Source organism: Pezoporus flaviventris, unplaced genomic scaffold, assembly GCF_033815535.1.
Source record: "Pezoporus flaviventris isolate CSIRO_AGI_PZ_B2104156 unplaced genomic scaffold, CSIRO_AGI_Pfla_v1 ptg000160l, whole genome shotgun sequence".
NCBI lineage: Eukaryota > Metazoa > Chordata > Aves > Psittaciformes > Psittacidae > Pezoporus > Pezoporus flaviventris.
Window position 1 is genome coordinate 500494 of NW_026892708.1, and position 14082 is coordinate 514575.

Consider the following 14082-nt stretch of genomic DNA (forward strand, 5'->3'; position numbering starts at 1 on the left):
AATATAAGCCAGGCTCTTTGATACCAGTTTTACAGTGACTGCTGATAGGAAAGCTGTGCTCATTGCACTGCAGAGATTTGCTGACAGTGACGCACACCCCATGAGCAGCACAGTGCTTTCCATGATCTTAGGCTAATATTGATCTGCTATTCCCAGCAGTTTTCCTGTCTCTTTTCTTGGTCTCTTCCAAGTGTTTATGTTACAGTGGTTCCTTGTGGACCCCTGTGGAGGCTGCTCCATATCCCTCCCTGATGCTGTGATTAAAAGGCAGGATGCCATGGTGTATTTTCATAGAACTCTTAAATATGGATTTTAGAAAGAGGAGGTGTAGGAAAAGTTGATAAAAAGGAAAAGATTTGTTGTGCCATTTTTTGTTTTTAATGGTTTTCTCCCTCATGATGGCACTTCACCATTTCTATATACCCAATAGAAGAATAACCCTGAAATAGCAAAACAGATGAAAAGTTACTGAAGAATAAATGGGGTTTTCCTGTTTTATCTCTGCAGTGTGCAAGCAAAATCACCTTTAAGGAAAACCTCTACGGGGAAGGCTCCCTAAGATGCCAAATGTTCTATTCTACTTCAAAGGTTGGATTTGATGATCTGAAAGGTCTTTTCCAACCCAGTTGATTCTATGATTCTAAGTCCTAGAATTACAGAATCACAGACTGGTTTGGGTTGGAAAGCACCTGAAGTTCAGCTAGTTCCAACCTCTCAGGCTTGGGCAGGGACATCTCACACTAGACCGTGTCACCTCTAAAGACACGGTCTAGTGTGAAATTTTCATTATTGATGTCACTAATTCATTACAGGAAGCACTGAACCCCTTCTTTTACACTTTCTTTGTCAGAACTTGGGAGGGTTACCCTGGAATGTGATATATACCATGAGTATACATCAGGGAGATGTATATTAGAATGAATGGAATAGGGAACACTTGGTAGAGTGACTGCTACCAGAATAAAACATTCATTGCTTTGCTAACTGTTTTTTGATGGATGTTGATGCAAATGAAGCAGATCTCTGATAAGGAGAGGGTTTGCCATCCAGACCTTGGGGATCGATGGGCTTTTTAGGTGCTGAGTGTCTTCATTAACTGTTTATTATGGCACTGTGAATACATCTTGCAGTGCTTTAGGAGAAGATGGCTGAGAAAAATCAAAGCAAGCAAGTGACGGAGCTGACTCTTGTGGGACTGACGGACAACCCCCAACTACAAGCACCTTTGTTCATCCTCTTCCTCCTCATTTACTTCATCACGCTGGTGGGGAACCTGGGCATGGTTGTGCTCATCAGGAGCAGCGCTCAGCTGCAGTCCCCCATGTACTTTTTCCTTAGCAACTTACCTCTCCTCGATGCTTGCTACTCATCAGTGGTGGCACCGAGGACGTTAATGAACTTTCTGATGGAGAAGCAAACAATCTCTGTCATCGGCTGCGCAACCCAGCTTTACTTCTTCATAGCCTTTGGCATCACCGAGTGCTTCCTCCTGGCTGCGATGGCGTACGACCGCTACATGGCCATCTGCAAGCCCTTGCTGTACTTGTCCATCATATCCCACCAGCTCTGCATGCTGCTGGTGGCCAGTTCCTATGTGCTTGGCCTGCTGCATTCCTGGGTGCACACAGAGTTCGCCTTCAGCCTGCCTTTATGCCAGCCAGCCAAGGTCAACCACTTCTACTGTGACCTCATGCCTGTTCTAGCTCTCTCCTGCTCCGACACACGTGTCAATAGGTGTCTGATATTTGTCCTTGGTGGGCTGGTGGAGATGGTGACCATCTTGGCCATCCTGGTCTCCTATGCCTTCATCCTCGCTGCTGTCTCAAGGATCAGCTCTGCTCGGAAAGCCTTCTCCACGTGCACCTCTCACCTGGCTGGAGTCACCATCTTCCACGGGTCCATCCTCGGCCTGAACTTCCGACTAGGGTCTGGCAGCAGCCTGAGCACGGATAAGGTCTTTGCTGTGTTCTACTCGCTGGTGGTGCCCATGCTGAACCCCCTGATCTACAGCCTCAGGAACAGGGAAGTGAAGAATGCCCTGAGGGACTTTGTCAGGTGGAAGTAGCTTTGGCAGGATGTTTAGCTGCTGGTTTTGTGACAAAGGTCTCCAGAGCTTCAGTTGACACCAAGGACTTTTGTTTCGCCACCCTATTCCTTCACCTTAAAGATCTGGTTTGGAACCATTTCCAAGTCTGTCTTTCTTCCTATGACTGGCTTGTGCACAACACCACAATCTAATTTATCTGCTCTATTTTATTGCCTTTATTTCCCCCCCCCTCTTTTTTTGTCTTATCAGATGGGCACTGAACATTAGTTCTGGGCTCCTTGATAGCCCTGTGAAAATGCTCTTCCATGGCCATCAGCATCTCCCAGTTGATGGCTTAAAACCTGCCTTACGACCTCTTCTCATTTTCAGGGTCTTTCTCCCCTATCATTAAAGGGCAACGAATTTTTTTCTGTACAAGTGCAGGAAATGAACTCAAAATAATGAATGAAGTACATTTATTTTAAGAGAAAAACTGGCATTAACCTCACCTAATTAGGCACTGCTCTGAGATCTCTATCTTCTCTATTATCTATGGATAAAGCTAGATATGGTATCTAAAGATGAGATTTGTTAACTAATTGTTAGGTAGATAAGGCTGTTGAATAATATCGTCTTTTATGCTCATTTCAATGTAGTCCAGGTTTTGAATCATCTCCAGAGAATCCAATATTCTCCTCCAAAATATTCAGGCTGGTCTAACAGCACCTGCAGAACAGGGTAAAGAGGCCCATGTCCAGCTCTTCCTGCCAAAAGGTGATTTCTTTTTGAGGTATCAGAAGTACTTAATGAGAGGACCTCTGTCATGTATTTGATGTGAGAAGTTTGTGTCTACAGCCAGGGCTTTCTGCTTTTTGTAGATCCCTTCTCTGCAAAGATTGAAGCAGAATCATGCAATGAAGCTCTCAGTATAAAATGTATTTCCAGACCCTCAAGCCTGTTTCTTATATTGCTGGAATTCACAATTGTGCCTCCCCTGCACGTTAGACTGAGGTTCCTATTGCCAGTTCACTGAGTCGGATCCACCACACACAGGACTATGGCATTCAAGACTTCCCTTGGAAAGGTAGCACCAAGTGTGGGTAAACCTTTGACCATTTCAGTTGTCTCTGCTTTGGAAACTTTCTTAAACCCAAGAGGAAATAAGGACACCAGAGTGGGGTAATTCATCAGACAGGGATGAGCCCTCCACATGACAATGCTCATCTAGATTCCTGTTTCCACAAAAGCTCAGATCAGATAATATTTTGAGGTCCAGCCTGGGCTTTCTGTGGCTCTATGATTCTATATGTATAGTCTAAGCCAAAATATCCAACAAAATGGAAGAAAACAAGGTGTGTTGAAGGTTTTGAAGAAAGCTGTCCGATATAAAAGGTCTCTGTCCTGCCAACACGTTCCCCCACATGTAAGACGTGTTCTCTTAATAATGTTGTTTTTCAGTGCACATAAGCAGTGTGTTCATTATAAACATACTTTCCAAATATAAGTTAATTCCTACTCACATCAGCAAAAGAACTTTTCCCCCATCAGTGTGTTTTGGCTTCTTTGAGACCCGGATACCATTGATTCTGTGTTCAGGATTGTCTTTCATCAACAGAAACTTCCCACAGGCTTAATTCTTATGTGAAATCCACTGTTTGGTGCTTCCCAGTGCTCTTGAGCATGAGCTGGGCATGGATATGGGATGTGGGTGCCGATCTCAAGCTGGAATTCCATTTCTCTCACCATTTAGGTAAAAGGTCATGTCAAATGAGTATAAAATACCCCTCAAAATGAATGGGAGGAGAGCTGATGTGCCCAAATTTTCCTTTACACTGGGTGGTCTCAGCACAGTTCATCATCCTGTGTTATGAATGATACTGTCTACAATTTTTTCCTTTATGTATAATCTATTGTAAAGCTGCAGCCTGGGGAGGGATTTGCCCTGATATTCAAAAGTGCAACTTGAGAGCTTGATTCCCACCAACTTCTTCTCTTTGAAAGGCACAAACAAATGCTACGAATCTTTTGAAACCTTTTCTCCGACTCTTTTTCAGCAAGGAAATGTAAAACTACACTTGCTCTTCCCTCCCACCCCAGCAACTTTAATAAAGAGCTCACAGGTAAGAGTGAGGAATTTTATTGGAGCAGAGAACAAGGTCAACAATCTTGTAAGAAAAATAGATAATTACGAGTGACAAAAGTTATAAATGAATAAAGCTGATTGGTGTTTCCTGTGAGGAAAAGGAGCCTGGGATAATTGAGGGTAATTTCTCCCTACAGACTGGTGCCTACAAACTGAATTGAAGTTTGAGGTTCCTTCTCCTTTTAGTTTCCTTCCAAGGAGCATGTGATGGCTGGGTCTCTTTCTCATTACATACTGTCATTGACTTCTGTGCAGGATCTGTGGAAGAACATAAATAAAGTCATGTGGATTAGTGAAAATCTCATTGTTTTAGTGCATCGCAGTCTTCCTCAGTTAAGATGAACTGTTCATGTCCTGGATGACAGAGCTCTTTTGTGTAGCCAGTGGTTGAAAAACCTCCTTGTGCACTTGACCAGAGCCGCCTTCACGTCCTTGTTCCTCAGGCTGCAGATGAATGGGTTGAGCATGGGGGTGATCATGGTGTAGAAGATGGAGGCCACCTTATCCAGGCTCCTGTGGCTAGATAGCGGTTGTAGGTACATGAAAAACATTGTACCATAGAATAAGTCAACAACCATCTAATGGGATGCGCAGGTGTGGAAGGCTCTGGCCCTGTTCTGTGCTGAGCACATCCTTTATGTGTAATCCTTTGATGAAGACCTGCTGAGCTGGTGACTCTGGGCTTCCACTGTATTCAAGGATGAGAAATGGGCATTTTGAGGCAATGATCAATTATCCCAGGGTGAAGTAACAGGCCTTTATCCCCCTGAGCAGCCTCAGCTGCGGCTCCATCCCCACCCTCTGCCCATTTGTCCCCCTTCTCTATTTAATCTCAGCCCAGGGAGGTTGAACTTCATAAGAGGAGTTCCAGTTCCCAGTTTGGCAGGAGGTGTGCACACCTGTGGAATCCTTTGATGAAGACCTAGGTTTGCTCATAGACTTCCCTAGCAATTGCTGGACCTGACCGTGGTTCAGGGCCTGATTTGATCTGACTTGGCCTGCTCTCGTACCTATCTTGTCATCACCAACTTGCCTGATGATTTGGAGTCTTGGCTGAACTTGGCCCAGGTCTCTGTTCCTGCCCTGCTTCTCTTGCTCAGGTACTGTGGGGTGGTCCCTGCACCCCATGGTGTTCCCCTTTGGCTCTGTTTCAAGAGATTAAAGAGAGAAACCCCTGTGGTACTGGCCAGGTTTCTGCAAACCATCCTTGGGTGGCATGGTTTAGCGTGAGGTGTCCCTGCCCATGGTAAGGGGGTTGGAACTGGATGATCTTAAGGTCCTTTCCAACCCTGACTATTCTATGATTCTAAGAAATTAGAACCTTTCTCTGGCTGCATCCAAAAGCCCAGCCAGGGCTCGCTACTCTGGCACACGCTCTCCATTCAGACCATGTCCCTGCATGGGCAAATTAGGAGATAGTCTTCTCAGTGAGGAAAATAGAGTAATCAACTGAGCATTCCATTCAGTGTTATTCTCTGGTCATTAGTATCTCCTCCACTTCAAAATATATTAGAATTATGGTCTTTAGTAGATAGGCAGCACTTTTATTTGGAAATGTGTTTCAAGTCTTAGTAAAGACTCTTTAATCTTTCCAGCTTCAATGTTTCTTTGCTTTGAAGATGCTGAGGTGCCACCTCTAAGAAATGCTCTTTCTCAGTAACTTCAGGACAGTGTCCGATCTTGTTCTATTCTGTCTCCCAGAAGACAACTCATCTCAAAGGTTGAGGAATTAACAGCTGCAGATTTTTAACTTACGAAATCACTAAGGAAATTTTTCAGCTAAAGCTGAAGGGGAGAGAAAACAAGATTGCCAAAGGTGATGTGCCCAGTGAGGCTGCTGGCATCGTATCCCAACCATCTAAGATAGAAAGTAATAACAGGTAAAGACAGGAGTCTCTGGTAGATGCAGCCAAACATTGACACCCAACACCCTATAGAACTGAACAGAGAAAAAAAAGGAGACTTGGAGGATTTACTTCTCTGAAGCTCTGTTTTATAAAGCAAGCCAGGAGGTGAGAAAATCATTTTTTTCTCAAGATAGAGATGATTCTGTGCAGTACAGTCATGCAGATCCATACATTGAGTCCAAGTGGAATTGTCATGGGAAATGTCATGGGAATTCTAAATACAAGTGGCTCTGTCAGCTTCCTTTGATCTCGCTGCCTCCCCAAAGGGCCCGTATGCTTGTGCAAAGGAAACCGAAGGTAGTAGTAAAAAGATTAGAAAGTAAGAAATCACTTTCTTGGGGAAAAATAGAAACAACGACAGTATGAATTTATAAAATGAGCTTAAATACTGGAGTCCAGTGGGAAAATCAGTGGGAAAATCTCCTATACAGTTATATCCAGTGTAGATGCCAGGTATGTTTTCCCCAAGGCTGATCAAAAGCCAGCATATACCCCATAGCCAAACACTGCAGCAGGCTTCCAATAAATCCCTCTTGCTGAAGGATCACTGCTACCACCATCCATTTGGACAGTACCCTCCCAGTCAGCTCTCTTTAGGAAATATCTAAAAGGGTGCTCAGGCATTGGAATAGGCTGCCCGGGGCAGAGCTGGGCTCACCATTCCTACAAGTGTCCTAAACCGTGTAGACAAGGCCCTTAGTACCATGGGTTAGTGGTGGCCTTGGCAGTGCTGGGGAATGGTTGGACTGGATGATCTTAAAGGTCTTTTCCAACCTAAACAATTCTGTGATTCTCTAAGTCTATCTGTGTCACTTTATTTGTAATACCAGTTTTATACGTTTTATTTGTATTCCTCTGTCACACATATATATATTTACACACATAAACACATATTACACATATATTGAGGGACAAGGTCAAGAATCTTGCAAAAAAAAAGTGGATATTTATCAGTGACAAAAGTGAGAATTGAATAAAGCTGATGGGTGTTTCCTGCGAGGAAAAAGAAGCCTGGGATAATTCAAGGTAATCTCTTCCTACACGCTGGTGGCTGAGAAGTGAAATGAAGTTTGAGGTTCCTGCTCCTCTTGGTTTCCTTCCAAGGAAGATGCGATGGGGGTTCTAGTTCTCATTAAATACTCTGACTATTGTGCAGGAACTGTGAAAGAGCTACACAGAGTCATGAGGATTAGTGGAAAATCCCATTAGTTTAGGCGTTCTCACTTGATGTAGAGTATTCATGTCCTGCATGATACAAGTCTTGCTTGTTGCCAGTGGTTGAACATCCTCCTCCCACACTTCAGCAGAGCCCCCTTCACCTCCTTGTTCCTCAGGCTGTAGGTGAATGGGTTGAGCATTGGGGTGACCACAGTGTAGAAGACGGAGGCCACCTTATCCAGGCTCCTATGGCTAGAAGAAGGTTGTAGGTACATGAAGAATCCTGTCCCAAAGAATATAGAAACAGCCATCAAATGGGAGGCGCAGGTGTGGAAGGCTCTGGCCCTGCTCTGTGCTGAGCACATCCTCAGCACGGTGCGGATGATAGACATGTAGGAGAGTAAAATGACCACGCTTGTGCCCACTAAGTTGATGGTGACGAAGGCAAAGATGAGCATCTCGCTGCTGTGGGTGTCGGAGCACAGGAGCTTCAGCACAGGAACTTTGTCACAGAAGAAGTGGTCGATGCGGTTGGGACCACGGAAGGAACCTCCAAACACGCACCATGTGTAGACAATGGCACTGAGGAAGGCGAATAGGTAGGATGATACTACCAGCTGCCAGCAGACATGGCTGGAGATGATGGTCACATAAAGCAGGGGCTGGCAGATAGCAACATGGCAATCATAGGCCATCATGGCCAGGAGGTGACACTCAATAGTAGCAAAGAAAGCAAAGGTGAGGAACTGCGTCATGCAGCCAGCGAAAGAAATGGTTTTGTCCTCTGATAACAGGTCTGCCAGCATCCTGGGGCAGAAGACTGTGGAATAGCAGATGTCAGTGAAGGCAAAATGGGTGAGGAAGAAGTACATGGGGGTGTGGAGGCTGGGAGACCCGCACCAAGATGATAATGCCAAAGTTCCCCACCAAAGTGACAATGTAAATCAATAGAAACAAGACTAAAAGAGGGGTCTGTGCATATGGGCTGTCTGTAATTCCCAACAGGATGAGTTTAGTCTGCGTGTGATTTCCTCCCATGACCAGGTGTTACCTACCAAGGCAAAAGGAAGAGAAAACATCAAAATCATTGCAAACAGAAATTCACTTTTGGACCACATTTAACTACAATCGATCACCAGTTTAACTGCCATGTTTTGGTGGAATTAATATTTTGTATTGTATTTTTTAAACCCAAATTATATGATTTTGGTTTTCATTTGAGGTATTTGGAAAAGAACAGAGAGTGCGATGAAGCAAAAACTGCCATTTTTGTTCTTCTACGCTGAGAAACATAAACTATGGATTTATTCAAGCACCTGATTTTTCAGGTTTGAGTGAAGAATCAGATCTTTACTCACTTTCAGATTGGAGGCAGTTTGTGTCAGAAGACAGCTTAGAGGAACCTCATAGGAGCACACATAAACCTTGAGCAAGAGAAAGTCACATTCCCATTGAAATGGTAGCTTACACATTAATGACCTCCAGAATTTTCCTTTGGTTTTTAGTTCTAATGCCAGTCTTAAGATTGCATTTATCAAAGTGTTATACATAATTCAAAAAGGATAACATTCACATTGCTAAAGTCATGATTTATACCTTTCTGAGTTCCAGCATGCTGAAGCACCTTCACACCTATGGGCATTATGTTGCTTGACCTAAAAAAGAGTTGATGTTATAAGAGGCTGAATCCAAAGGCTGATTTGTTAGTGACCATATTCTGTTGACAATCTGAAATGCTGCATTTCTTTATAACAGAATAAGATTCTTTTGAATAAATCAGTTCATCTTGCTTTAGCTGCCGATGTAAAAGAAACACAACCTGCATCAGACATTGCTCCCTCTTCTTATAAAGAAAACCCACATTGGTAAGGCTGTTTTCTGACACAGCTTTACCAAAGAGGACGAGAGAACATGAAGAAGCAAACCCACTACCTCACTGCAGGTGAGGCTCTGCTTTGTGTTGGTGTTACCTCCTGTGCCTTCCCTCTGCCACCGAGTGATGGGAGCCAAGGATTTATCCCCAGTGCAGCAGAGAACATCTACGTACCGGCATCAGCTCTGTTAAGCACCTGATGTGAAGAGAAGGGAGCTCGTGCCAGACTCCAAGAGCCCAGCTTGTGGTGCTGGGGCTGTAAATACAGTTGCATGTGCTCTCCTGGGAGGAAGCCTCCAGGGCTGCTCATGCTTTCCCAGAGGAAAACAAAGAGAAGGAAAAGCAAAGGGTGTGAAATCACCTCTGAAAGGCATTGTGGTGCTTGGGCATCTGAGAGTCATGAAGGGATGCTTCTGACATACTTGTGTATTATGCCAAGCATTCTATCTCTCTTTGCCAAAAGAATGAGGATGGGTTTAGAGACATTTCAGATCTTGTAGAGGGTCCCTAAATGCGACAGGAACCACAAGTGACTCCTTCTCTGGAGCTGCTGCTGATATCCCTCTGTGAACACTTGAGCCCCAGTGGGATTATCCACGTATAGTGCCTGGATGTCCAACACCTGAGCTTGTGCTTTAGGGCTTCCACTGTATTGAAGGATGAGAAACGGGCATTTGAAGCAGTGATGAATTGTCCCAGGGTGAACTAATAGGCCTTTATTCCCCTGAGCAGCCTCAGCTGGGACTTCATCCCTACCCTCCACCCATTTACTCCTCATCTCTATTTAAGCTCAGCCCAGGGAAGTTGGGCTATTTTTGAGTTTTTGTTTTCGTTTTAGCAGGAGTTGTGCACATCTATGGGATCCTTTGATGGTGACCAAAGCTTGTTCATGTATCTTCCTAGCAATTGCTGAACCTGATCGTAATCGGGGGATTGATTTGATCTGTGTTGGCTTGTCCCAGGTCTCTGTTCCTGCCCTCCTGCTCTTGCTCAGATACTGTGGGATGGGTCCTGCACCCCATGGCATTCTCTTTTGGTTCTGTTTAGACAGATTTAGAAGACAAACCCCTGTGGCAGTCTCTGGTCTCCTGCAGACTAGAATCTCTCACCCTCTGCACCCAACAGCCCAGCCAGTGCTCACTGTTCTGCCAGTCCCTCTCCACCCAGATCCTATCCCTACATGGGCAACTTAGGAGATAGTCTATTCAGTGAGGGAAATTAGAGTGAGAAATCGAACATTACATTCAAGTGTTATTTTCTGGTCTGATTTCAAAGGCCTCTGTCCTTCCTAACTTTTCAGCATTTAATTGCATTGATTGTGGCTCCTTTGTTGACCACAAGTAGAAGAAACTTTTCCCCCGACCTAAGTCACCATCAACAGGCTTACTTTGTAAGTGACTGTCGTGGTTTAAACCCAGTCAGGTAATTCGTTCGCTCACTTCCCCCCCTTTCTTGCCCTCCCCCTGCTCTCGGAGGGATGGAGAGGAGAATCAAAAGAATGCAACTCCCACGGGTTGAGATAAGAACAGTTTAGTAACTAAGGTATAACACAAATCACTACTGCTACCACCAATGATAATAATGATAAAGGAAATAACAAGGGAACAGAATACAACACCTCACCACCCGCTGACTGATAACTCGCCCCCCAAGCCCGACCAAGCTCCGACCGATACCTCCTCCAACCCTGCAGTCTCCCAGCCCTTCCGGCTAACTCCCAGTAACATCCTGGGCATGACGTGCTGTGGTATGGAATAGCTCTTTGGTCAGTTTGGGTCAGGTGTCCTGTCTCTGCTTCCTCCCAGCTTCCCCTCCTCCCTGGCAGAGCATGAGGCTCACAGAGTCCTTGGCCAAACCAAAACATCTCTATCAGCTCTGTTCCCGAGCCGAAAGTCAAAACACTGCACTGCACCAGCTACCAAGGAGGAGAAACATGACTGCTACTGCTGAACCCAGGACATTATCCACCCCTTATTCCATACTATTCACGTCATGCTCAGATCCCACATTTTCAATATACCATCACTCTTATCTCGGTGCACTCTTATCTTAGTGCATGGACCAGTCCCTATAAAGCTGCTGCGTCCATCTGGTCCATGTCAGGCTCCATCTCTTGTAACAGTCTTCCAGAGCAGGAGAGACTGTGTGCAGTGTTCACACTCGTGAATAACCTGGGCAATAGTGTCCATTGTTAAGTCCACCCCTCGATCATGAGTCCATCTCTGTGTTGCATCTCTGCTCTGATGGCCTGAAGTGCCATGGGCCCACCAGACTTAAAATAATTCACTGTCCCCTTAAGCAGTTTCTGCAGCTTGTTGCTGGGGACTCCATACAGCTGCCTTCCATCTCCGATGCTTCCAAAGCACTGGAGGGGCCCAGTGGACTAGATACTTGCCCATACTGTCCTACACACCCTGCCACTCATGACTCTCCAGCCTTGGGGAAAATCTCTTGGTCCCCCTATATTGTTGTCTAACCCCAGACAAGACCCAAACCTGACTCTGCTTAACTTTTGAGATCAGACAAAATGGTTGTGGGTAGAACACAGCCTGTGTGTGTGCCAACATGCTGATCCCCATCACAATCAGCAGGCAGGTCCCAAGGGTACCCAAAGGCCATTCAGAGCCTTCAGAACTCTCAAACGATGCTGCTGTGCTTGTCACTGGGGCTGGTGTGGCTGCTGTGCTTGCCGGCTCTCCCACCGCCAGCTTCTCTTTTCCTGAGTCCGGCTCTTCCTCCTCTGCCTTGCTGGGAAATGCTGCGTGGTCTCCTGCATCCTCCTGGGGCTCGGCGGGCGGCTGCCGGGGCATGCTCTCGGCCGTCGCGGGGCTGGGCTCCTCCGCGGGGCTGGGCTCCTCCGCGGGGCTCGGCTCTTCCGCGGGGCTCGGCTCCTCCGCCGCCTTATCCCGCTGCTCGGCAGCCGCTTCCTTCTGCTCCTCGACCGCCCCGGCCTCCTCCACCGGCAGCCGTCCCCTCGCGGCCTCCGGCCCCGCTCCCGCCGCCGCTTGGTCCCCGGGGCCGCTCTCCCAGGCCGCTTCAGCAGCCGCCGGCTCCCGGGGCCGCTCCCCCTCGGCTCCCCGCAGCCTCACGAAGATGGAGAGTAGGGTGAGGGCCAGGACGGTGAAGAGCAGCCGGACGGCCAGGTACAAGTCCACGGCCACGTCCGTCCCGCCCTGCTGCTGGAGCCCGCCCGTATTACAAGCCATTGCCATAAAGCACAGTGAGACAAGAACCTTAGCCCAGGCCCCACACTTGATAAACACTATCACAGCAAATACCGGCTCTACGTAAGTTACAACGGTCTGAAGCTGTGAGATCAAGAAGAACAACTCTGATACCCAATAAATCAGCATTGTGACGAATGACTATTAATCCAGTCAAATCTGTCGTTGTCTCAACCCTTCGCGCCCCACGTTGGGCGCCAAAAAGAACTGTCGTGGTTTAAACCCAGTCAGGTAATTCGTTCGCTCACTTCCCCCCCTTTCTTGCCCTCCCCCTGCTCTCGGAGGGACGGAGAGGAGAATCAAAAGATTGCAACTCCCACGGGTTGAGATAAGAACAGTTTAGTAACTAAGGTATAACACAAATCACTACTGCTACCACCAATGATAATAATGATAAAGGAAATAACAAGGGAACAGAATACAACACCTCACCACCCGCTGACCGATAACTCGCCCCCCAAGCCCGACCAAGCTCCGACCGATACCTCCTCCAACCCTGCAGTCTCCCAGCCCTTCCGGCTAACTCCCAGTTACCTCCTGGGCATGACGTGCTGTGGTATGGAATACCTCTTTGGTCAGTTTGGGTCAGGTATCCTGTCTCTGCTTCCTCCCAGCTTCCCCTCCTCCCTGGCAGAGCATGAGGCTCACAGAGTCCTTGGCCAAACCAAAACATCTCTATCAGCTCTGTTCCCGAGCCGAAAGTCAAAACACTGCACTGCACCAGCTACCAAGGAGGAGAAACATGACTGCTACTGCTGAACCCAGGACAGTGACATAGACAATTTAGTTTTCCCTGGTGTGCTTTAGGATGATCTGGTCATGGACATGGCATGTGGTTGCTCATTTCCAGCTTATTTCCATTTACCTCACCATTTAAGTAAATAGGACTTCAGATGAATGTACAACACCCCTTAATATGAATGGGATGAGCCCTTGATGTGCCCAAATTCTCCTTACCACTGGATGGTCTCAGCACAGTTCATCATTCTCAGTTATGAATTCCATTGCTTACAATTCCCTTCTTTGAAGTGAAATCTCTTGTGAAGCTGAAGCCTGGGATGGGATTCCCCCTGATATTCAAAGGTGAATGAGGCCAGGAGCAACCTGATGTTACCATGAAAACCACAGGACATAGTTATTGTTCAGAAAGGACATCTAGGAGGTCACTGTTCTTATGCTGAATGTTGTAACAGGTTAGACATCTTTGTGACAATAATTAGAAGAGATATTTCATCAGCCTGTGTGCATAGAATCACAGAATCATAGAATAGTTAGGGTTGGAAACCACCGTATGATCATCAAGTTCCAACCCCCCTGCCATGGGCAGGGACACCTCACATTAAACCATGTCATCCAAGGCCTCATCCAACCTGGTCTTGAACACTGCCAGGGATGGAGCAATCACAACCTCCCTGGGCACCCTATTCCAGTGCCTTACCACACTAACAGGAAAGAATTTCCTCCTTAGATCCAATCTAAAGCTAAACCTTTATTAGTAGTTTAGGCTGTTGTGACTCATGGGTTCTCATTCAGGGGCCAGCAATATACAACCAAGGTTCACGTGTCTTAGAGCCCTGAACTGTAGCCAAAACTGTGACAAACACTTATTCCTTAAGTGTTTGTGTCTGTTGCCTTTAAAGACCTGCAGGGAGAGATACAAAGGCAACACATTGGTGCAAGTGAAGAACTTCATCTGATGAAAATAGGCTGGAAGCTCTTGGAGATTCAGGAGAGACATTCTTGTTTGGAAT

The 14082-nt window shown here is 46.3% G+C and overlaps 2 protein-coding genes and 1 pseudogene across 4 annotated transcripts in view; 2 read left to right on the forward strand and 1 right to left on the reverse strand.

The window, feature by feature from the left end:
* Nucleotides 1-14082, forward strand: part of LOC133283275 (olfactory receptor 14C36-like) — a 538687-nt gene that overhangs the window by 451802 nt on the left and 72803 nt on the right. The window lies entirely within an intron of this gene.
* On the forward strand, nucleotides 1145-2065 carry LOC133283298 (olfactory receptor 5T17-like). Its single transcript, XM_061479982.1, has one exon. The coding sequence runs from the start codon at nucleotides 1145-1147 to the stop codon at nucleotides 2063-2065; it is 921 nt and encodes a 306-aa protein (XP_061335966.1).
* LOC133283299 (olfactory receptor 5AP2-like) lies at nucleotides 7315-8272 on the reverse strand (annotated as a pseudogene).

What these genes read in the sequence shown, in the direction of transcription:
- LOC133283298 (XM_061479982.1), top strand. Translation starts at nt 1,145, where the DNA reads ATGGCTGAGAAAAATCAAAGCAAGCAAGTGACGGAGCTGACTCTTGTG.